The following is a 22,887-nucleotide window of genomic DNA, read 5'->3' on the forward strand; positions in this document are numbered from 1 at the left end:
AAAAGTGACATACAATATTGCCACATATTCATCTGTAATTCCTTTCACCCTTATCCATCATTGAGCTGCCTTTTTAGATTTGTTTATATTTTGTAGAACTTTATATAAATGGAATACTTTATATACATTTGGTTCCTTTCACATCACATAGTATTATTTCTCAATTGATCTAATCCATATACTATTGCTATAACTAGAAACCATAGACTGGAGGCTGAGTAATTTGTAAAGAAAAAGAGGTTTAGTTAGCTCATAGTTTTATAGGTTGTAAGTCCCAAAGTTAAGGAGCTGCATTGAGTGAGGATTTTCTTCATAGGAATCCTTCAGAAATCCCTAGACAGGATTGAATATCACATAAGACAGAGCAAGATTGCTAACTTGTTCTCTCTTCCTCTCATTATAAATCTACTAACTACATCATAGAAAGCCTACCCTCATGACCTCATTTAATTCTAATTACTGTCCAAAGGCCCCACCTTCAAAACCATTAACATATAACTTCAAAAACCATTAACATATGACTTTCAGGGTTAAGTTTCTAATACATGGATTATAAAGGTCATCATTCATGTCCATGTCTTATAATCAATAGATAATTCCTCCTCATTTTACTATTTTACAGTTCATCCATTCAGATTTTAGTTTATCAGAAAGAAAGATGGTATGAATTGTCTTTGTATGAACACATACAGAAATGTATAACGTAACCATGTGATAGATCCATTTTTAACTTTTCAGGAAATTGTCAAATTGCTACCCAAAACAGATGTGTCATTTCACATTCAGTAATTTATGAGAGGCTTAATTATGCTATATCTTTGTCAGTGTTGGTGTTGATAGTCTTAAATTTTTATCTTCATGAGTGGAGATCAATATTTCTTTTTTCTTTATTTTTTTTTGGTCCATCGTTGGACTTGAACTCTAGGCTTGAGTGCTGTCCCTGCACTCTTCAGCTCAAGGCGAGCTCTCTACCGATTGAGCCACAGTGCCACTTCCCATTTTCGAGATAAGAGTCTCAACAGACTTTCCTGCCTGGGCTGGCTTTGAACCCCAATCCTCAGATCTCAGCTTCCTGAGTAGCTAGGATTACAGGCGTGAGCCACTGGCACCCTGATCAATATTTATTTTGAGGTTGTTGCTCAGCTCTCATCTTTTAATGTAATTAATAGTACAGAAATAGTTTGTATAGATCTACTTAATTTCTCTTTTCTTTATCATTTTTATCTTTAGTTGTACACAAGTGTTTCAATAATTGGCATTTCTTTTACTTTCTCTTTTTGTTGTATGCGAACACACACACACACACACACACACACACACACACACTCTCTCTCTCTCTCTCTCTCTCTCTCTCTCTCTCTCTCTCTCTCTCTCTCTCTCTCTCTCTCTCTATCTCTCTGCTTCTGGCTTTTTGCTGTTTAATTGGAGATAAAAGTCCCACAGACTTTCCTACCCAACCTGGCTTCAATAATTGGCATTTCTTTTACTTTCTCTTTTTGTTGTATGCGAACACACACACACACACACACACACACACTCTCTCTCTCTTCTCTCTCTCTCTCTCTCTCTCTCTCTCTCTCTCTCTCTCTCTCTCTCTCTCTCTCTCTCTCTCTCTCTCTCTCTCTGCTTCTGGCTTTTTGCTGTTTAATTGGAGATAAAAGTCCCACAGACTTTCCTACCCAACCTGGCTTCGAACTGTGATCCTCAGATCACAGCATCCTGAGTAGGTAGGATTATAGGCGTGAATCTCCAGCACCTAACTGTATACTAAATTATTTTTGTGAAGTATATTTTCAAATCTTTGAACTCTTATTGTTGAATCAGCTCCCCACTCTCATAGTAATATCTTTGGATGAACAAGTGTTTCTGATTTCAGTAAAGTCTAATACCTTATGACTTTTTTCTCTTACAGTTTTTGCATTCTGTGAGTCGTATAAGAAACTCTTACCTATACTTACATAAAAACAAAAAAATTGTTTTTCTATGAAAGCTTGTTTTTCCATTTAGGTCGTTATCATCTTGAAGTAATTTTTGTGTCTTTCTTTACTAATACTTTTTTTTCAACTTGTTGAAGCATTCTTCTTTCTCCATTACACTACTTGCATTGTTTCTGGAAAATCGAATGGTTTTACATGTTCTGGGCTTTTGTATTCTGTCGTGTTTACCAGTCTAGCAACTCTTAATGCCAGAACCTTTTTGGCTCGATCACTCTAGCTTTGCAGTAATCATCTCCATCAGAAAATGCATTTTCTGATGAGATGACAGTTGAACAAGGACATAAGGAAAATATGGGAACAAACCTTGCACTTATTTCCTGTGGCAAGAACATAGAATGATCAATGAAGAGCAAAGTAAGGGATTAGGTGGAGAGGTAGAAAAAAGAAGGCCCATCCTATAGGGCTTTATAAACTGTGATAAGGTGTATGGTTTTTGTTTTGTTTTGTTTTTTCCACAGAGCAGTGAAAAACCATTCCTGAAGAAACAGTGGAAGCAGGAAGACTAAAGGCTGGCAGTGGCCAACATGTAGGCTGAAACAGGATAGTAACTGTGGACATAAAATAGAAAACACTGATTTAGAGATATAGTTGATACTCATTTTTCTCTGACATTAAAAAAGCTAAAAATGTATAATTTCTAGATTCCAACTAGAATTCTAAGTATGATTTTAGGTTCTAAAACCAGTTTTGTTCCTAATACATAAAGTCATACTTTAATTTCTTGAATTTAGTACTAAATAAAATGGGGGGAAAAGGTTCTATTACTGAATTGACCCATTTTGCTAGTTTGAATTGAATGAACACAGAAGACAGTAATCCCTGGATTATAGCTGTTATTCGCCTTCCTGTCACATTAACAAAATACCTGAAATAATAAACTTAGAGGAAAGATTTATTTTGGCTCACAGAATTGGAGGTTTCATTTATGATTGGTTACCCTGTTACTTTGGGTTTGATACAGGGAAGCCCATCATGGGAGCAGAAGGTGGGGGAAAAAATAGCGCATATTATATGCTGCGTAGTGAAAGGAACAAAGAAAAGACTAGAGCTCCTCAGTCCCCTTTAGGGAAATACCTCTTGTGACCATAGAACCCCTCAGAAGGCTCATACCTCTCAAAAGATTCCATATCCCTTTAGCACTGCATGGAGAACAAGACTTTAACACGTGGATTTTTGAGGGATGTTCAGACTGTAGCAACAGCTAATAGAATATGTTTCTGCATATTGAGAATTTTGCTATATTGTTTTGGGTGTTCTTGGAGATTTGGCCTCAAATAAGCCCTCATGTGATTCTTTTCTGCATAAAATAGTTAGAATGGGTTCTGTTATCTTGTGATTAAATCCTTACTAATATACTAGTATTCTTTTGAATTAAAAAAAAAATCTTCACATACATATACTTAAATAGATGATAAAATAGCCAGGCACCAATGGCTCACACCTGTAATTCCAGCTGCTCAAGGAGGCCAGGGTTCAAAGCCAGCCTGGGCAAGAAAGTCTGTGAGACTCTTATCTCTAATAAACTACTTACATAAAGCCAGAGATGGGGCTATACAGTGGTGAAGTGCTTTGAGAAAAACAAGTTTAGGGATAGCACCCAGGCCCTGAGTTCAAGCCCCAAGACCAACAAACACACACACAAAAAAAGAAGACAAACTAGCCAGATGCTTGTGGTTCACACCTGTAATCCTAGCTACTAAGGAGGCTGAGATCTAAGGATCATGGTTCAAAACCATCCTGGGCAGGAAAGTCCAGTGTTATCTCCCATAAACCACTCAGAAAACCAGAAGTGGCTCTGTGGCTCAAGTGGTAGAGTGCTCCTCTTGAGCTGAAGAGCTGAGGGACAGTGCCCATGCCCAGAGTTCAAGCCCCATGACCAACAACAACAACAAAAAAAAGACAAACTGCTGAATACTCTGTGTGTGTGTGTGTGTATGTGTGTGTGTGTGTGTGTGTGTGTGTGTCATGAGATTGATTTCTTTTTTATTTTATTTTTTAACTTTAACTTTTAAAAATCCTTTTATTTGTCAGTCATGGGGCTTGAACTCTGGGCCTAGGTACTGTCCCTGAGCTCTTCAGCTCAAGGTGAGTGCTTTACCACTTGCCACAGTGCCACTTCCAGTTTTCTGGTGGTTTATTAGAGATAAAGAATCTCACAGACTTTCCTGCCCAGGCTGGCTTTGAACCACAGTCCTCAGATCTCGGCCTCCCTAGTAGCTAGGTTACAGGCATGAGCTACCAGCACGTGGCTAAGAGATTGAATTCTCAAATGATAATAAATATATAATATATGGGAAAATATTGACAAGTTAGAATTCTTTTTCGGATTCCACGATATAAAAGAAAATAACATTCCTTCTTCCCATTTTCATCTCCTAATATGTCTCTTTATTTTTGCAGTCAAAATTTTGTAATTAGTGTGAAATTTAGAAATATGAAGATTCTTATCAACATTGATTAAAAAACATTAGTAAAGTGCCAGGAACAGCTGTGTGTGAAAAGAATGGGATAAAGAGAATGGGAAGAACTAAAAGTTGAGACATTGTAAGGCCACTCTTTTTTGGGCTGGAGTAGCTGGAGAAGGATGTAGGATTGAAGATTGCTATGCATTTTGATTGCTATGCATTTCAGGATTAGAATATCACAGCATATTTAACACTGCACAGAGAAAGGACCATTGGAGGAATGGTGGATGGAGTCCAGTACTCAATTGGAGAGACTGACCTTAGATAGGATTATATAGGTCACTTATTCATAGTAATGAGGGGAAGAGGTGTAGAAGGTTTGATTAAAGAGAAGAAAGCACACCAAAATTTAGACACAAGCATTTCCTTCACTATATTCTTTATTTAAAAACCACATTTCAGGCCTGGTGCTGGTGACTTATGCCTATTATGCTAGTTACTCAGGAGACTGAAAGACAGAAAAGTCTTTATTTTTATTTTTTATTGTGAAAATACTATACAGAGGGATTACAATTACATGGGCAAGATAATGAGTACATTTCTTATCAAGCATTGTAGCCTCCTCCTTTGTTTCCCCTTCCATTCCCTTCTCACCCCTCCACCCCCACCCCGCCGGCCAAGACAGAAAAGTCTTATCTCTGATAAACTGCCAAAAACCTGGAAATGAAGCTGTGGCTCAAGTGGTAGAGCACTAGCCTTGAATAAAAAAGCCAGGGCTGGGAAGGTGGCTCAGTGGTAGAGCGCTCGCCTTGTATGCCTGAGGCCCTGGGTTTGATTCCTCAGCACCACATAAGCAAAAAGAAAAAAGCAGTAAGTGGTGCTGTGGCTCCAGTGGTAGAGCGCTAGCCTTGAGCTGAAGAGCTAAGGGACAGCGCCCAGGTCCAGAGTTCAGGCCCCACAACTGGACCCCCCCCCCCCAAAAAAAAAGCCAAATACCTGGGTCCTGAATTCAAGCCCCAGTTCTGGCACAAAAGTAGAAAAAGAAAAAAAAAAAAAACTTTTTTCTGTTGGTGGTGGTGGGGCTTGAACTCTGGGCCTGGGTGCTGTCCCTCAGCTCTTCAGCTCAAGGCTGGCACTCTACCACTGGAGTTACTGTGCCACTTTCAGTTTTTTGAGTGGTTTATTGGAGATAGGAGTCTCACCGACTTTCCTCCTGGGTTTGCTGTGAACTGCAATCCTCAGATATCAGCCTCAATCTCAGCCTCCAGAGTAGCTAGGATTATAGGCGTGACCCACCAGTGCCCGCTGGGGGGGAAAACAAAAATTCTATAAACACAAGGGTAGTGGCAGTAGTGCAAGTTACTTTTTCTTTCTGATAATCATTGACATTGTTTCAATTTAATTTTAGCTTTAACATACTTAATGGGCTTGAATTTCTAAATTGATTTTTATAATATAAAAATATATTGTGTTACAGGCTTAAACCTGTAATCCTAGCTGAAGGCCAAGATCTGAGGACTGTGGTTCTAAGCTAGCCAGAGCAGGAAAGTTCATGAAACTCCAATTAATCACAGAAAGAAGTTGAAATGGCACTGGGGCTCAAGTAGTAGTGTTAGCCTTGAGCAATAAGGAGGTCAGGGACAACATCTGAGACCCAGGACTGGCAAATATACATAGAGATATAGATCGATCTCTCTCTCCTCTCTCCTCTCTCTCTCTCTCTCTCTCTCTCTCTCTCTCTCTCTCTCTCTCTCTCTCTCTCTCATAACCCTTAAGAGGGACTGTAGAAATTAGCACAGTTTACCCAAAGACTCTTAGTATTAGATTTTTTTAAAATAGTAACTGTTAGAGATATTCCACAGATTATCAGTTTCATTTGTATTAAAGAGGTGTTATTAAAAGAGTCATTTATTCTAGATGCCAGTGGCTCACAACTGTAATCCTAACTACTTAGGAGGCTGAGATCTGAGGATGGCAATTCAAAGCCATCTTGGACAGGAAAGGCCATGAAATTCTTATCGCCAATTAAGCACCAACACAAAAAAGGATGGGGCGGGGTGGGGGAGGCAGTGTGCAGAAGTGGTAGAGTGCTAGCCTTGAGCAAAAGAAGTTTAGGGACAGCATTCGGGCCCCACATTTAAGCCCCTCCCCCAAAAAAAGATTCATTTAATATTGCTACTCTTCTACTTTACTGAGAATATCTTTGCATTTGATGCCATTCTCATTGAAAAGTATTTCTTTGGCAAAATAATTGAACAGTACAAGCTATTTTAGAAAGGTGATATAGATAAGTTTTAGACTAAAGTCTCAGTGGACTGTGGAATTTGTGTATTAATCAGTAACTTCCTGATACTGAATAGAATTTTTCAATTAATGAAAAATTAGTAAAATGTACTATTGGTCTGAAGGCTTGAAAACTTAATGATTCCTATTTAATAATATACTGGCTAGAAATAATAATCACTATAACTAGGATATGAGTGTAAAAACAGAATGTTTCTTAGGAAGTTCTGGTAAGAGTAGCCAAAGTTTGCAAACAGATTTTTCAGATATCTGGACTTCCTTTAATTGCTTACGTTAATTTATTATGGAAACAACTAACTTTGATCCCACCTCTCAGGTTATTCCTCCTTTTTAACCTTTTAAGTGGTGAATTACCTGTCCTATTAAATTACCTATTCAACCAAAAACAAAAACAAAAAATCTTTCACTGCCCTTCCCATTGTTCATTAAGCTATATAAGATCTTTGGGTTTTCATTTCCTAAAAGAAAGAAATTGTATGGATTTAGTATTTTTATTTTTGCCCATCGGGTGCCACTTTTATTGAGAAAAAACAAGCTCACTTCATCCAGGAACTCGCATGGAGGTGGCCTCATCCCTGTGACACTGCACACCTTCCCCCCCCCCCACCCACCCAGAAGCAGAACTCAAAAGAATGAATGAGGCAATCATAGGGTAGAGTGACACTCCAATGCAGGGCAGAGTTAGGAAAGACAAGACAGTGATTATCTTCTCAGCATTGCATTTGGCCACATTTGCTTTTTACATACAATATTCTTTTTGTTTGTTTGTTTTTGTTTTTTGTTTTTTTTGGGGGGGGTCCGGTTGTGGGGCCTGAACTCTGGGCCTGGGCGCTGTCCCTCAGCAATTCAGCTCAAGACTAGTGCTCTACCACTTGAGCCACAGCGCCACTTCCGGCTTTTTTCTTTTTTGCTTATGTGGTGCTGAGGAATCGAACCCAGGGCCTCAAGCACGCAAGGCAAGCGCTCTACCACTGATCTACCTTCCCAGCCCACAATATTCTTTTTTAAAGCTAGCTAAAGAAAATACACTTGAGTGAGGTTAGTTCTTAAAGCAATCAGCAGAAAAATACATGTCTGGATATATAATGAAATCAAATGATAGTACGCTGGGCGTGGGAAGCAGAAGCTGCCAGGGCACAGAGGAGGAGGAGAGGCAGAGTTTGAAGGCATCTCTGTAAATTCTGGCCAGGCTGAGCCATGAGATTTAGTATGTTGATATTACTAATAATATGATTATAATTTTTTTACAAAACAAACTTGTCTGATAAGCCTGTTACCTTAACCAGAAAGAATTTCACATATATTCTCTCTAAAAAAAATCCATTTTAGCATTTTTAATTGCTTTATTAGTATTCGTTGAAAAAATACATGTTGTGTGTATAATATCCCTAGTTAGTTATTTAACCAGAATACCTTTTCATGCTTTTTAAGTTTCTTGTTAAAAGTAGGTAAATTTTCTCAGTTGGCTGTCAAGGTCAAATTCATCTATATAAAGAGCCAATTCAAATGTATTTTGTCCCTCATGTTGGAAAGTATGTGTGTGTGTACGTATGTGTGTGTACTGGGGCTTGAACTACGGGCTTGGGTGCTGTCCCTGAGCTCTTTTGCTCAAGCCTAGTGCTCTACCACTTTGAGCCACAACTCTACTTCCAGCTTTTGGGGGTTAATTGGAGATAAGAGTCTCTTTGAGGGCTAGGAATGTGGCTTAGTGGTAGAGTGCTTGCCTAGCATGCATAAAGCCCTGAGTTCGATTCCTCAGTATCACATACACAGAAAAATCCAGAAGTAGTTCTGTGGCACAAGTGGTAGAGTGCTAACCTTGAGCAAAAAGAAGCACGGGGACAGTACCCAGGCCCTAAGTTCAAGGCCCAAGACCTGGGGGTGGGGGTGGGGAGACTGACTTTTCTTGCTGGGGTTGGCTTTAAACCTCAATCTTCATATCTCAGCCTCCTGAGTTTCTAGGAGAACATGTGTGAGCCACCAGCATCCAGCTACAGGTAATTTTGTTGTTGTTTGAGGTATGAGATCAAATGTAGGACCATGTGCTTAATTCTAGTAGTGAGTTAGTTATACCGCCAACCTCAATTGCTCTTTGATTTGAATATCTATGGTCAAAATCCAAACATAGAGGTTACTGGTATACTAAAAAATCCTACAACCTTTTCCAACTTTTCCTTATCTATTAATTTTTTTGTCAACTTTGCAACTTTGAAATACATAATATATACCAAAATGAATTTATCTACTCATGTTTAATGATTGCCTTCAATGGAAACACCACATTGTAAGATTCTTTGGAACATAAAATGAATCTTGCCTTAAGATACTTTTATTGTGGAATATAAAACATACTTTAAACATTTTAATATAAAATATAAGAAGCAATAAAAATAGCTGGGTGTCTTTGGTTCATACCTATAATCCTAGCTATTCAGGAATCTGAGAACTGAGTTCAAAGCCATCCTGTGTGGAAATGTCTGTGACACTCTTAACTCCAATTAACTACCAAAAGCAGGAAGAGGAGTGTGGCTTTAGTGGTACAGTGCTAGCCTTGAGCAAGAAAGCTCAGAGACAGTGCCCAGACCCTGAGTTCAAGTCCCAGGACCAGCAGGGAAAAAAAGCAATAAAATAATTAGCCCTGTAGTAATGTTCAATCTCTAAGAATTGTATTATTCAGCAATCTTTTATTTTAAAATGAACTGATTTATTTTATTGGCTGCTGTTTCTTTGCTGGATTATGATACATATCTTTATGTAGCAACATAAAGACTAATTTATTTCTTAATTTGACCAGAACTGGCATTTTTAAAGGAAAATTGTTATTTAAAAATTGGTAAGTAACCTTAAGTCTAGGTACATATAGTACTTTCTTCAAAAGTCATTCACTGTAACATGGAGTATATATTTCTACTCTGATATTTTTTAAATCCATTTTTGTTATCCAAATTAAATTTACATAAAGTTTCCTTATCTCAGGCTTTATTTTCAAATAAGTTATGTGATTTTAGTAATACATTGGTATTGCTTATTCTTTGTTAATGGGTCTCTGATTTACTTGAAATCTAGTGTTTATACCAAAAGTAGACTTTTAGAGTTTTCAAACTGCGATTTCACTGTTAATGGTGGTTTTACATGTTGTGGAAATAAATTTCCTTATCATTTTACTATTTGATCAAGTTGAAAATCTTAACTATATTTTAAAACTTTTTGCCACAGCGTTTTACCAACGAGGATCATTTGGCTGTCCATAAACATAAACATGAGATGACACTGAAATTTGGTCCAGCACGTAATGACAGTGTCATTGTGGCTGGTTAGTATATGCTTTTATTAATAGCTTATATACATATTTCACATACTATGTGCACAATTTTTGTGTATTCTTTGTAAATATTATAATCTGGTGATATTCCAGTGACATCATTTACAGTAAATGTTGGCAACATTATTTTAGCCATCACATTTCCATGTTTCCTTCTGACCATTTCATTTTTTTGTGTGCTTTACAAATGTCAGTTAATTAGAACCCTTGGAATATTCATAGCATCTATAGATTTTATACTTAACTGAGAACTGAAGTAATGTGGTATTTAGTGTTTCTTCAGCTGACTGTAAGGCTGTGTAAACCTAGAAAGTTGTCAGGCTTTTCCTCTTAGGAGAGAGCAATTAGTAGTATTTATGTATAAAGTATAAAAAAAAAGTCTTCATAACAGAGGTCTAAATTCAGTGTTTTTGTGTGTGTGTGTTGACCCCATGACCATACCACATCATCAGAAGCAGATGATTATTTTTCATAATGGGAAAAAGAGAAACCTCATGCATGTTTTGGTTTGTGTTTCTATCCTGTATTAGCTGTCTGGTATATATATACACACACACCCACACTTACGTGTGGGTGTGTGTGTATATATATATTAGGTATCATTTTGTATACTTACATATTTTGTAAGTATTATTAAAAAGAGAAAGCTTTATATCATTTTATATAAATTTTAGACTGTTTCTGCCTAACCACAAATTTACATATCATAAAACAATTTTATAGATTGTTTTGTGAAATACAGGTTATTCTATTTGCAATTCTGGAATTACACCTGAATACTATTTTAAATTATTATTCATTATAATTGTCATGTACGGTCCTTTGGGTAGGCAATAAGTCAGTTTCAGATAGTTCTTCCTGTACTTACAGTAGTGAAATTTTTGTAATAAAATTGGAAGTAATAAAAAGTTGGTAATTTATAGTTATGTAAGGGAACTTGCACTATGTCCTTAGCTCTGCAAAAAGCAGAGTGAGGTATTCATTTCTTTGTAGTATTGTAAATCAGATATTAAGTACTAAAGCAAAAAGAAAACAAAATAACTTGCCTGGAAAATTTACTCTCCTTGGCATGAAAGTCTTACTCTCTTAGGCATGAAGGTCCTTGTTTCCTCCATAGCTACTTACAGCATTTTCCCTGTAAACTTTGTTTCTTTTGTTTCTTTGTAAACCTTTAACTCAAAAAAAAATATATTTTTGTTTCTTTGTAAACCTTTAACTCAAAAAAAAATATTTTGAAGTTGGTTCCTGGAAATAACTTTTCTATCTAATTACATTTTATACAGTATAAAAATAGAACACATTTAAACAGCACTTGAATATCTTTTACTAACATATATTTAGATGAATAGTATATATTGTATAAATAAAATGCATGTTTGTAGGATATATTTGATCAGTAATCATACGCATTCTACATGTTAAGCAGTTACACCATATTGACTTCTCAAGCTTGACAATTTCAATAAGTATCAATAAAGTAATTTTTGCTTCTGAATTTTATTTTTAAGACTTTTCCCTCTCATAACGTAACATAATGTAATGTAACGTATCATAACAGAGCATGACATAACCATGAGACACTTATTTTCTATGATTTTAGAGATTATTGGACGTTAGAGACTAGGAATAGAGTATGTTAAAGATTAATAGGTAAAGTTATGACACTAGAATCCCTACAATAATTCTGATATTACTAATAGTATCTGAGACAGGGCAGCATTATGTTTAATATGTATGACAGATGTGTCATTTTAATGCAAACATGTTTTTATAGAGTAAAAATATTACTGCTATACTAATATGTTTTTATAGGGTAAAATACTATTATATGTTTTTATAGAGTAAAAATACTATTATACTATGCTTCAATACAATACTATTATACTAATTATAGTATAGTAAAAAGATACAATACTATTATAGTATAGTAAAATGCTTTTACTCTGGGTATTACTATTAAATATGGAGGCAAAGAAAAAATAGTAATACTGTGAGAACACTGTACTTAAAAAAATAGGTAGTTTTAGCCAGGTGCCAGTGGCTTACTCCTATAATCCTAGGTACTCAGGAGGCTGAGATCTGAGGATCGAGGTTCAAAGCCATCCCTGGCAAGGCAAGTCAGTGAGACTCTTATCTCCATTTAACCACCAGAAAACCAGAAGTGGCGCTGTGGCTCAAGTGGTAGAGTACTAGCATTCAGCTGAAGAGCTCAGAAACAGCACCCAGGCCCAGAGTTCAAGCCCCACAACCAACAACAACAAGAAAAAATTAGGTATTTTATCTTAAGCAAGAAATCTTTCTTAATAGAGTCCTTTTTATTTAGACTATTACTGATACAACCTCTAAAACTGATTTTCTAAAATATATAAAATGCAACAAAAATTTTAGCCTACTACCAACACTAAATATGAACAAGAAACCTTGAAAATATTATGACGAAATCATCAAAACTTGTAAGTTTGCTGTTTTCCATTCAACATGGGCATCATTTGGTGATTGTTCTACAAACAGTATGTGAATACATTTTGTTAATGTATGCAAAATTTTAAGGACATTTTTTATGTTTTAACTGTTAGTACAGTTGTCATTTTTTTCAAAATAAATTAATCCACATCATTGTTTTGACATGTGACATATATTGCTCTGAGTAATCTTACAAAATAAAATAGATAACTTCAGTAGATAATAATAATGTTTTGTTTTTATGTCTCATGTTTTAATTTTCCTTCCCTTTACTATTTTGATATATCTACTAAAGGTTATATTTTAAGCTTACTTCCAATATAGATTATAAACAACTAACTGGTTAGCCAAGTTTTAAAAAATAATGCTCTTAAGCTTCCCAAAATTGCATGTATTTATTTAAACAATTGTATTTAATCATGTAAATTAAGTAAGATTACAGTGGTTCATGCCTGTAATCCTAGCTACTCAGGAGGCTGAGATCTGAGGATTATGGTTCAAAGCCAATTCAGGCAGGAAAGTCCATGAGACTGTTATCTCCAGTAACCACCAAAAAGCCAGAAGTGGAGCTATGACTCAAGTGGTAGAACACCATCCTTGAGTGAAAAACTAAGGACAGTGACTAAGTTCAAGCCCTAGTATCAGCACAAAATAATAATAATTTTTAAAAATTTATAATCATGTTAGATCATGCAGTTTATTTCCTATAATTTATGCCACTCTATTCAGAAAGAGTGGACTAAGAAGCAAAAAATAACTTCTTTAATAATCATACTGTTCATGATATTGGAACAGAATTTAACCAAGCAATGTTTGCTTTAAAGGAAGAGCTCTTTTCAAAGAAATAACAACAGATCTGTTAATTTATTATTTTACTAGTATATTTTTGAATTGTAAATTTAAATCTGTATGATTACTTCTCAAAATTTATTTCAGATCAGACCCCAACACCAACAAGATTCTTGAAAAACTGTGAAGAAGTGGGTTTGTTTAATGAGTTGGCAAGTCCATTTGAGAATGAATTCAAGAAAGCTTCGGAAGATGACATTAAAAAAGTATGTAGTTAATCATGAAATTCAACAAGAGGTTATTTCTGATGGAGAAGTAATAATAATTTATGATTTCTGCTTCTTTAAGTATTGTGATTGGCTGATTTTGATCTTTGATGTTTTCTTTATTATTTTCATTAGATGCCTCTAGATTTGTCCCCTCTTGCAACACCCATCATAAGAAGCAAAATTGAAGAACCTTCTGTTGTAGAAACAACTCACCAGGATAGTCCTTTACCTCACCCAGAGTCCACTACAAATGACGAAAAGGTTAGAAATGCATTTGTGTAGTAAAGGGGAAAAATTAATAATCCCAAGTAAAGTTTTAATGATTTCATTACCATGAAATGTTAAGGTATAATATATATATATAATTAGTATTATATATATTAGTATTAACATATAAGAATATTACGTTAAAAAAAAACTTGTGAATAATCACATACTTCAGGAAGAGTCTACCTTTATAAACAGTGTTTATTTTTTGTTTGTGCCAGTACTGGGGTATGAACTCAGGGCCTGGGCACTGTCCCTTAGCTTCTTTACCATTTGACCACAGTTCCACTGCTGGCTTTTTTCTGGCTAACAGGAAATAAGAATCTCTAGGACTTTTCTGTTCGGGCTTGCTTAACCATGATCCTCAGATCTCGGCCATAAACAACAATACCCATTCCATTTTTTTGTAATTTTTTATTTTCTAATAGCATCTTAAAAGATAGGCACAAGTTCAGCTATACAAAAAAAATACTCATTTTTATACCCTATCCTATAATCTTTTTTGTATGTTTTTTTTGTGTGTGTTTTTCTTTTCTTTGGTCAGTCGTGGGGCCTGAACTCTGGGCCTGGGCGCTGTCCCTCAGCTCTTCAGCTCAAGGCTAGAGCTCTACCACTTGAGCCACAGCGCCACTTGCGGCTTTTTTTTTTCTTTTTGCTTATGTGGTGCTGAGGAATGGAACCCAGGGCCTCTGGCATGCAAGGCAAGCACTTTACCACTGAGCCACCTTCCCAGCCCTGCCTTTTTTCTTTTTATAATTTCTATTTACCTTTTTTTTTTTTTTTTCCGGCTAAACTTTTGTTAAAAACTAAGGTACAAGTACATCGATTAGCCTAGGGCTACTTAGGATCAGAATCCTCAGTAGAGCTGTCTTCTGCCTCTGCATCTTGGAAGGTCTTCAGAAACAGTGACATGTATGGAGTTATCACTTGTGGTAGCAATGATTACTTCTGTATCCCTACCAAAGGACCTGCTTGAGGCTCTTCTTGATGTTGTCAGAATTTTCAGAATTTCCTGAGGCTTCCAAAAGCTTCTACCAAACCTGCACTGTGAATTGTCTTTACCTCTCTCTCTTCTTTCTCTCCTCTCCTCTCTCCTTCCCTGCCTCCTTGCCTCTCTCCCTCTTTTCTCCTGTCCTTCCTTCAACAGGTCTCAACCATGTATATAGCCCAGGCTAGCTTGGCATTTTCTGTGATGTCCCAGTTGGGCTCATACTCAAAATTCTTAGCAATTCCTTTTCTTTTGCCTTTTCATCTAGGCAATAGGAATTTTTCAGTTCCATTTATACTCTTACCAAAACTCACTATGTAGCATATGACTTCAGAAAAAGTAACTTGTTAGCAAGAATAGACACATGGAATTTAGTTTGTTTTTGTTTTATGTTCTTGATTATAAAAGTATGTACTCTATATAAAAACTTTAAGAATCCTGATAAACATGAAGAAGGAAACTGAAATTACCTCATAGCCCATAGTTGAATGATAAGCATTACCAATAATATGTAAGTAGAAGATTAAATGAATACAAAGAAAGTTCCCAGCTTATTGTTAATGATTGTACTTTCATTGTTTTTCTGATGCTATGACAAATACTATTAAATCTTTTATGTTTTACTTTTTTGTGCTGGTTCTGGGGCTTGAAATCAGGGCCTGAGGTTTTTTTGCACAAGGCTAGTGTTCTGTTATTACCTACAACTGCATTTCCAGATTTTTTTGTGTGATTAATTGGAGATAAGAGTCTCACAGACTTTACTGCCTGTTGTTGTCAAACCAAGATTCTCAGATTTCAGCCTCCTGAATAGCTAAGATTATAGCTGTGAGCTCCTGGCTTAATTTTGTGTGTGTGTGTGTGTGTGTGTGTGTGTGTGTGTGTGTGTGTGTGTGTGTGTGTGTGTGTGTGTGTGTGTGTGTGTGTGTGTGTGTGTGTGTGTGTGTGTGTGTCTGTGTGTGTGTCTGTGTGTGTGTGTGTGTGTGTGTGTCTGTGTGTGTGTGTGTCTGTGTGTGTGTGTCTGTGTGTGTGTGTGTCTGTGTGTGTCTGTGTCTGTGTGTGTCTGTGTCTGTGTGTGTCTGTGTCTGTGTGTCTGTGTGTGTCTGTGTCTGTGTGTGTCTGTGTCTGTGTGTCTGTGTGTCTGTGTGTCTGTGTCTGTGTGTCTGTGTGTGTGTGTGTGTCTGTGTGTGTGTGTGTCTGTGTGTGTCTGTGAGTGATACTTGGATTTGAACTCAGGGCCTTAAAGTTGTTAAGCAGCAACTCTTACCACTGAGCTACAGTTGCCCTAATTTTGCTTATTATTTGGAGATAGGGTGTTGCTTGCTGCCTGCACATACACTTGGGTATAATCTACATATATTAGGCTTTCCAGTAGTTAGAATCATGGGTACATGCCCTTGGATTTACCTCTTTGTTGAGAAGAGGTCTATTGGGCATTTTTGGCTTTAAATCATGATCCCAACAATTCCTGCCTGCCAAATAGCTACAATCTGTAGGTTTGAATCCCTGACACTAGGCTTTGAAATAAATCCTTTTCTCTTATAGAGCACTCTAGTTCCTTCATTGTTGATGGCTGCTTTATCATCATTTAAGGGTATTCCTTCTTAACCCTATTCTTTGTCGTTAGCTTCATAGTCATGCCAAGTTGTAAAACATCAGTTCAAGACTTCTTTCTTTGCTATGATTTTCTTAGGTAAAGCTTGTACCAACCCAAGTTTTCCTCCAGATCACATTTATAGCATATTTGTACTATTGAATTTTTATTAGCAGGATATAGTCTAGTATAATAAGAGAAGAACTAGGCATTGCCCTCTGGATTCCGTGTTCTGTTGATAAGAATGGATTGTATTTGTATGATTTGTTGAAATCTACTCATCAACCTAATTTATTTCTGGATTGAAAGGAAAGCTAGTTATACTGAAAGATTTTTAAAAAGTAAAATATTGAGCATTGAAATTGAATCTTTACAACTACTTTTAAAATATGTCTCTGTGTCAGTCTCTGTCTCTCTCTGTCTCTTTCTCTCTCAACAGTACTTGAACTCAGAACTTGCTAGGTAATCATTCTACTACTTGGTCCATGCCTCCAACCCTTAAAACCTTGTCTTAATTACTTTGACATTATATTTTACTTTTGCCTGTTAAGCATTATCCTTGAATGCCTTTAGGAATATTACATTCTGTTCACTAAAGTACATGAATTGATTTGTACTTTAAATGCCACCATTTCTTTATCTCATTATTAAATAGGATGTACCATTGGCACAAACTGCACAGCCCACATCAGCTATTGTTCGTCCAGCATCTTTACAGGTTCCCAATGTGCTTCTCACAAGTTCTGACTCAAGTGTAATTATTCAGCAAGCAGTACCTTCACCAACCTCAAGTACTGTAATCACCCAGGCACCATCCTCCAACAGGCCAATTGTGTAAGTGATTGGGTCAGTTATTGACTCAGGTAAATTGTTAAAGTCTTTAAGATTTTCCTAAGCTATTTAATTGCTGAAATTATGATCATAGGTAGTTGTGTGTTTGTGTGTGTGTGTCTGTGTCTGTGTATGTTATATCTGTGTGGTTTAATTTTTGGAACATGAATATTCTTTTTTTAATTATGAATATCACCTAATAGATTGGAAAAATAGTTAAAAACAAATTTTAATATAGAATGTGAATTTAAGATGGTCTTTTTATGCTCTTTCACACACACAAAAGAAGTTACTCCATCACAAGATGACATTTCTTTTACTCCTTTCAAGTAGATCCTGACAAGTAGATCCTGAGACCTTTCTTTTTTGTTTTTGTTTCATTTTTGTTGTTTGGCAAGGATCTTGGTATGCATCTTAGATTATTAGCCTACATCTCAATGTAGCCTATTCTGGCCACACTCACCTTGCTCTCAAGAGCTTTCTGATAAGAATTTTTCTCAATTTATAAATTTTCCTTTTTTAAATTCTACATAGATTATATATTAAGATAAAAATAATTAAATTTTTTTGTTTTGTAGTGGCTAGTAGAAATTATTTTTAAATCATAATATGAGTAAAATTACCTTTGTATTTTGAGAGATGGTTGGTATGGATCTATTCCTTACTTTTTTTTTCTTAGCCCTGTGCCAGGCCCATTCCCTCTTCTATTACATCTTCCTAATGGACAAACCATGCCTGTTGCTATTCCTGCATCAATTACAAGTTCTAATGTGCATGTTCCAGCTGCAGTCCCAGTAAGTTGGAAATTTAGATAATTTGTCTTAATAGCAAAACTAGTTTTTGTAAAGTAATTAGGAAATATAGTTAAAGCTACATGATTGACCTTTTCTGTTTGTTCAACTGAATTAAATGAAATGCATTTTAGTGATAGGTAATATTTACTGGTATTTATGGTAATATAATATACTATTGAAAGCTGGGCACCGGTGGCTCACACTTGGAATCCCAGCTACTCAGGAGACTGAGATCTGAACATCATAGTGGCAAGCTAGCCCCAGTAGGAAAGTCCCTGAGATTCTTATCTCCAATAAACTACTCAGAAAAGGCCATGGCCCAAGTGGTAGAGCACTAGCCTTGAGCACAAAGAGCTTAAAGACAGCACCTAAGCCCTGAATTCAAGCCCCATGACTAACCAAAAAAATGTTTTCTCCCCTCCCAGGCCTGTTTTCTCTCTTTTTTGTACTAAGAAATATACCTTTATTTGATTCATATTGAATATATTTTTATAATTCAAATATTTCAGATTTCTGATTTTTTTTGGGGGGGGTCCAGTCATGGGGCCTGAACTCTGGGCCTGGGCGCTGTCCCTCAGCTCTTCAGCTAAGGCTAGCGCTCTACCATTTGAGCCACAGAGCCACTTCCGGCTTTTTCTTTTTGCTTATGTGGTGCTGAGGAATCGAACCCAGGGCCTCATGCATGCAAGGCAAGCGCTCTACCACTGAGCCACCTTCCCAGTCCCCAGATTTCTGATTTTTAAAGAAACATTTGTAGTAGAATGCTATCAAAAAAACTATGGTTTGGCTTTATAGACATTAAAATTGTTTTTATTTTTAATAGAACTAAGGTTTGAATTCTTGGATTCTTGTTTGTTAGATCCTCTGTCACTTGAACCATGCCTAGATGTTAAAAATTCTTTATAAAAACATACTCTTTGATTCTTTGTGGCCAGGTGAATTTTACAGTTGAGTTTAATGGGTTAAGAAGCATGGTAAAGTCTAACTCATAGTCTTCTACTTTGTAATGAGAAGATCCAGCATTGTTGTTTTTTTTTTTTTTTGTCGGTCGTGGGGCTTGAACTCTGAGCCTGAGCGCTGTCCCTCAGCTCTTCAGCTCAAGGCGAGCGCTCTACCACTTGAGCTACAGCGCCACTTCTGGTTTTCTGGTGGTTTATTGGAGATAGGAGTCTCATGGTCTTTCCTGCCCGGGCTGGCTTTGAACCGCGATCCTCAGATCTCAGCCTCCTGAGTAGCTAGGATTACAGGCGTGAGCCACCAGCGCCTGGCTCCAGCATTGTTTTTTTAGAGGCATGTTAAATAGAATTTTGGGAGACAGATAAAATAAATAACTACTTATGATATTTAGTTTAAAAACACATTTAGAACAATGTATCATCCTTAATTACTTTTTTTTCCAACTAAAACCAGTAGAAAATTTTTATCAGACCTATTTCCAGAGTATATCCCAAATCCTAACTTTTTAAAAATCTGTTCAAGTATAACTAGTAAGTCACCATTATCTTTCACTTGTATTATTAACACTTTTTTTTTCAATTGTGGGAATTGGACCAAGGGCTTCAAGTATAAACCCTATCACTGAGTTATATCCCTAGTCCCCTTTGTTTTCTTGTAAGAGACAGGTCTTACTGTGTTGCCCAAGTTGGCCTCAAGTTCACAATTTGAGGCTAAGTTCTCAGTTTCTCAGATTGCTGGAACTACGGGTTCAGAACATCATGCTAAACTATCATCTCTTTCTTACTAGACTTTTCTGCTTCTATCTCCAGGAGTTGTACTACTGGAAATCTTATCCCAAGCCTTATAGATATACTCAGATAATAAAATGGTGGTAGTGTGGTTTTTTTTTTTAATCTTAGAGATACATATTGTTGTTCTATATGCCAGCATTTTGGGGTTTTTTTTGTTTTTGTTTTGTTGTTTTTTTTTTGTCATTTGTGGGGCTTGAACTTCTGGGCCTGGGTCCTGTCTCTAAGCTCTTTAGTTCAAGGCAAGCACTCTACCACTTGAGTCACAGCACCACTTCCAGTTTTCTGAGTGGCTTATTGGAGATAAGAGTCTCCCAGGCTTTCCTTGCCCATGCTAGTTTTGAACCTTGATCCTCAGATCTTAGCCTCTTCAGTAGCTAGGTTTACAGGTGTGAGCCCAGGTTATGCCAGCATTTTTGAAGGAAGAAACATTTCTCACCTTGTATTTGGTTGCTGTATTAAATGTACTCATTATGAAAGTGACTATGAATAAAGAGATAATTTTTGTATAATTATTAAAAGCAAGAACTAAACTGGAAAAATCTGTCACAGATTATTGTGAAAACATGTTAGAAGTCATCAACTTGTTATTGTACTATGTATTAATACACCAAAGAACTCATAAATTTTCTAATTTATAAATATTTTAGAAAAATGAAGTTCATTGTTAATTAGTTTTTATGCCTCATTGTTACAAATTCTGAAGTTTTTTTTAAGTTCAAAATGAAATCAACATTTTTCATTACCTTGAATATTATGTGTGTATAAACCAAGAACCACTTAAAAAAGAAATTGTGAGAACTTTTGGGAGTCCTAGCTCAGGCCAAAAGGCCCTGAGTTCAAATACCCAGTACTAAGGGGAAAAAAGACAAGTTTTGAAGGTTAAATCAGGATATAATATTAATAAAGGTTTAGTGTAGAAATATCAACTGGAGAAAATATTTTTTATTCTAAAGTTTCATTTTTTTTTTTTTTTTGGTCGGTCTTGGGGCTTGAACTCTGGGCCTGGGCGCTGTCCCTCAGCTCTTCAGCTCAAGGTGAGCGCTCTACCACTTGAGCTACAGCGCCACTTCCGGTTTTCTGGTGGTTTATTGGAGATAGGAGTCTCACGGTCTCTCCTGCCCGGGCTGGCTTTGAACTGTGATCCTCAGATCTCAGCCTCCTGAGTAGCTAGGATTACAGGTGTGAGCCGCCAGCGCCCGGCTTAAAGTTTCAAATTATTATGATAGTCATTGTGCAAGTAAAAGAAAAATCTCATTTTGAAAATAATCTGTAGAAATGAGTATTTTCAATATCTTTGTGCAGCTTGTTCGTCCAGTCACCATGGTGCCTAGTGTTCCAGGAATCCCAGGTCCTTCCTCCCCTCAGCCAGTGCAGTCAGAGGCAAAAATGGTAAGCAAGATTTTATTCTGCAGGTTTGTTTTTATCTTATTAAGTACTTGTACAAGACATTGTATAATTTGTAGTTGTACAAATTTCCTAAGTCAGGTTATGAATACAAGTTACCCCTTCCATCATTCCTCCCCCATTTTCCCCCCTTCTATCCCTACCCAGTTATTAGTTCATTTTTTTTACATAATGCACATCAAATATAATGACTTTATTTGCTCACCCTTCATCCTTCCATTCTTGTGGCTCCCCCAAAGAAACACTATTTTGAAGTGTTCTTTCCCCTACTGTTAAAGACTTTGTAACTTAGTTTAGACTTTTTATAGGTTTGGATTATCTTATACTATAGAAGAATGAGAAAATTTGGAAAAGGAAAATTCTATTAGTATAGTGACTAATAGTGATACTTTAAATGGATGAATTACTAAAGTTCTCCTTCTAGGACCTCTCTCTCATTTGTCTATTTTAGCTGTTACTAATCAGACCATCACTCTCCTCCTGGTGGTTGCTAGGAGTATTACAGCTGAAACTAGATGTAATCATCTGAAGATAGTACTGGGATTTAAGTCTTTATTGGTCATTCAAGTGCAGCAAAATTCATACAAACTGAGTGTCTTGTAACTTGTTAGAGGAAAGAAAATTGATTTACTAAGAAGTTGTACATGATTTTGGAATTGGAACTTGTAGTTTTTGTAACATTAAAAGATTTTATATGTTTTAAATTTTATTAGAATCCTAGTTGTCAGCCTATCATTTTATCCCTGCTAAAGTAGTGGTGTTTACTTCAAGGACTCTTCTGGACAGTAATTGATTGTAAAGTAACCATACAGTTAACTTATGGATTTATCCCAGAAAGTATAGGGTTAATAATTTATTAAATAAATGGAGCTGTTAAAGCAAAAAAGAATTTTGAAATAGTATACACATTAGCAAACATTGTATGTGACACTTAGAAACTATATTTTTCTATTGTTTAAAAGAATAGGCTATACCCAGTTTCCACCCTAGCCCATCATCCAACCTCTTTTACGACCAAAAGTAGTCAGCAGGGTGTGTTAGTTATTTCTTTTTGTGCCATTTTTGGGTGGAGAGGGTGGGTATGATGAAGCCAATAATTCAGGACATAATTCTTTTTCGTGTTGTGGTTTTTCTTTTCACCCTTGCACGGAGTTTGAAATCACTTCCAGGAGCTCCAGATACACACTGGAAAGAACCTGTGTGACTGTAATCACATGGTGACAACACTAAAAATCTAAATTGGACTTCTGTTATATTCTCACCACTCAATTTATTTTTTAGCAATTTAATGGGTACATTAGAGAGTCTTCCATTTTGTGTGGAATTAGGTCCTTCCCCTTCCAATGCTGTAATTAACATCACTTAAAATAAAACTTGAATAAAATATTGAAACCTCAAAAAAAAAAAAAAAAGAATAGGCTATAGATTAGTAATTGGAAAGTTTGGCGGAGGGAAAGGAGGTTGTCTGTCTTGGGACTTGAACTCAAGGCCTGGGCATTGCCCCTGAACCTTTCTGCCCAAGGCTAGAGTTCTACCACTTTGAGCCACAGCTCCACTTCTGGTTTATGGGTGATTAATTGGAGATAAGGTCTGAGAAGGTGGCTCAGTGGTAGAGCGCTTGCCTTGCAAGCATGAGGCCCTGGGTTCGATTCCTCAGCACCACATAAGCAGAAAAAGCCGGAAGTGGGACTGAGGCTCAAGTGGTAGAGCGCTAA

At 36.4% G+C, this 22,887-nt stretch overlaps 1 protein-coding gene across 2 annotated transcripts in view; it reads left to right on the forward strand.

The window, feature by feature from the left end:
- Atf2 (activating transcription factor 2) overlaps positions 1 to 22,887 on the forward strand; it is an 81,269-nt gene that overhangs the window by 25,549 nt on the left and 32,833 nt on the right. Inside the window, exons 5-10 of one of the 2 annotated variants that reach the window (XM_070020572.1) lie at positions 9,923 to 10,019; positions 13,428 to 13,546; positions 13,682 to 13,810; positions 17,051 to 17,229; positions 17,906 to 18,020; positions 21,071 to 21,157. In XM_070020572.1, the coding sequence (XP_069876673.1) occupies positions 9,923 to 10,019; positions 13,428 to 13,546; positions 13,682 to 13,810; positions 17,051 to 17,229; positions 17,906 to 18,020; positions 21,071 to 21,157 (726 nt within the window). The remainder of the gene's footprint in view (positions 1 to 9,922; positions 10,020 to 13,427; positions 13,547 to 13,681; positions 13,811 to 17,050; positions 17,230 to 17,905; positions 18,021 to 21,070; positions 21,158 to 22,887) is intronic. The other variant, XM_070020581.1, reaches the window with a different exon arrangement.

The sequence above is a fragment of the Dipodomys merriami genome, unplaced genomic scaffold (genome assembly GCF_024711535.1).
Source record: "Dipodomys merriami isolate MVZ:Mamm:240054 unplaced genomic scaffold, mDipMer1.0.p SCAF_1, whole genome shotgun sequence".
Lineage (NCBI taxonomy): Eukaryota > Metazoa > Chordata > Mammalia > Rodentia > Heteromyidae > Dipodomys > Dipodomys merriami.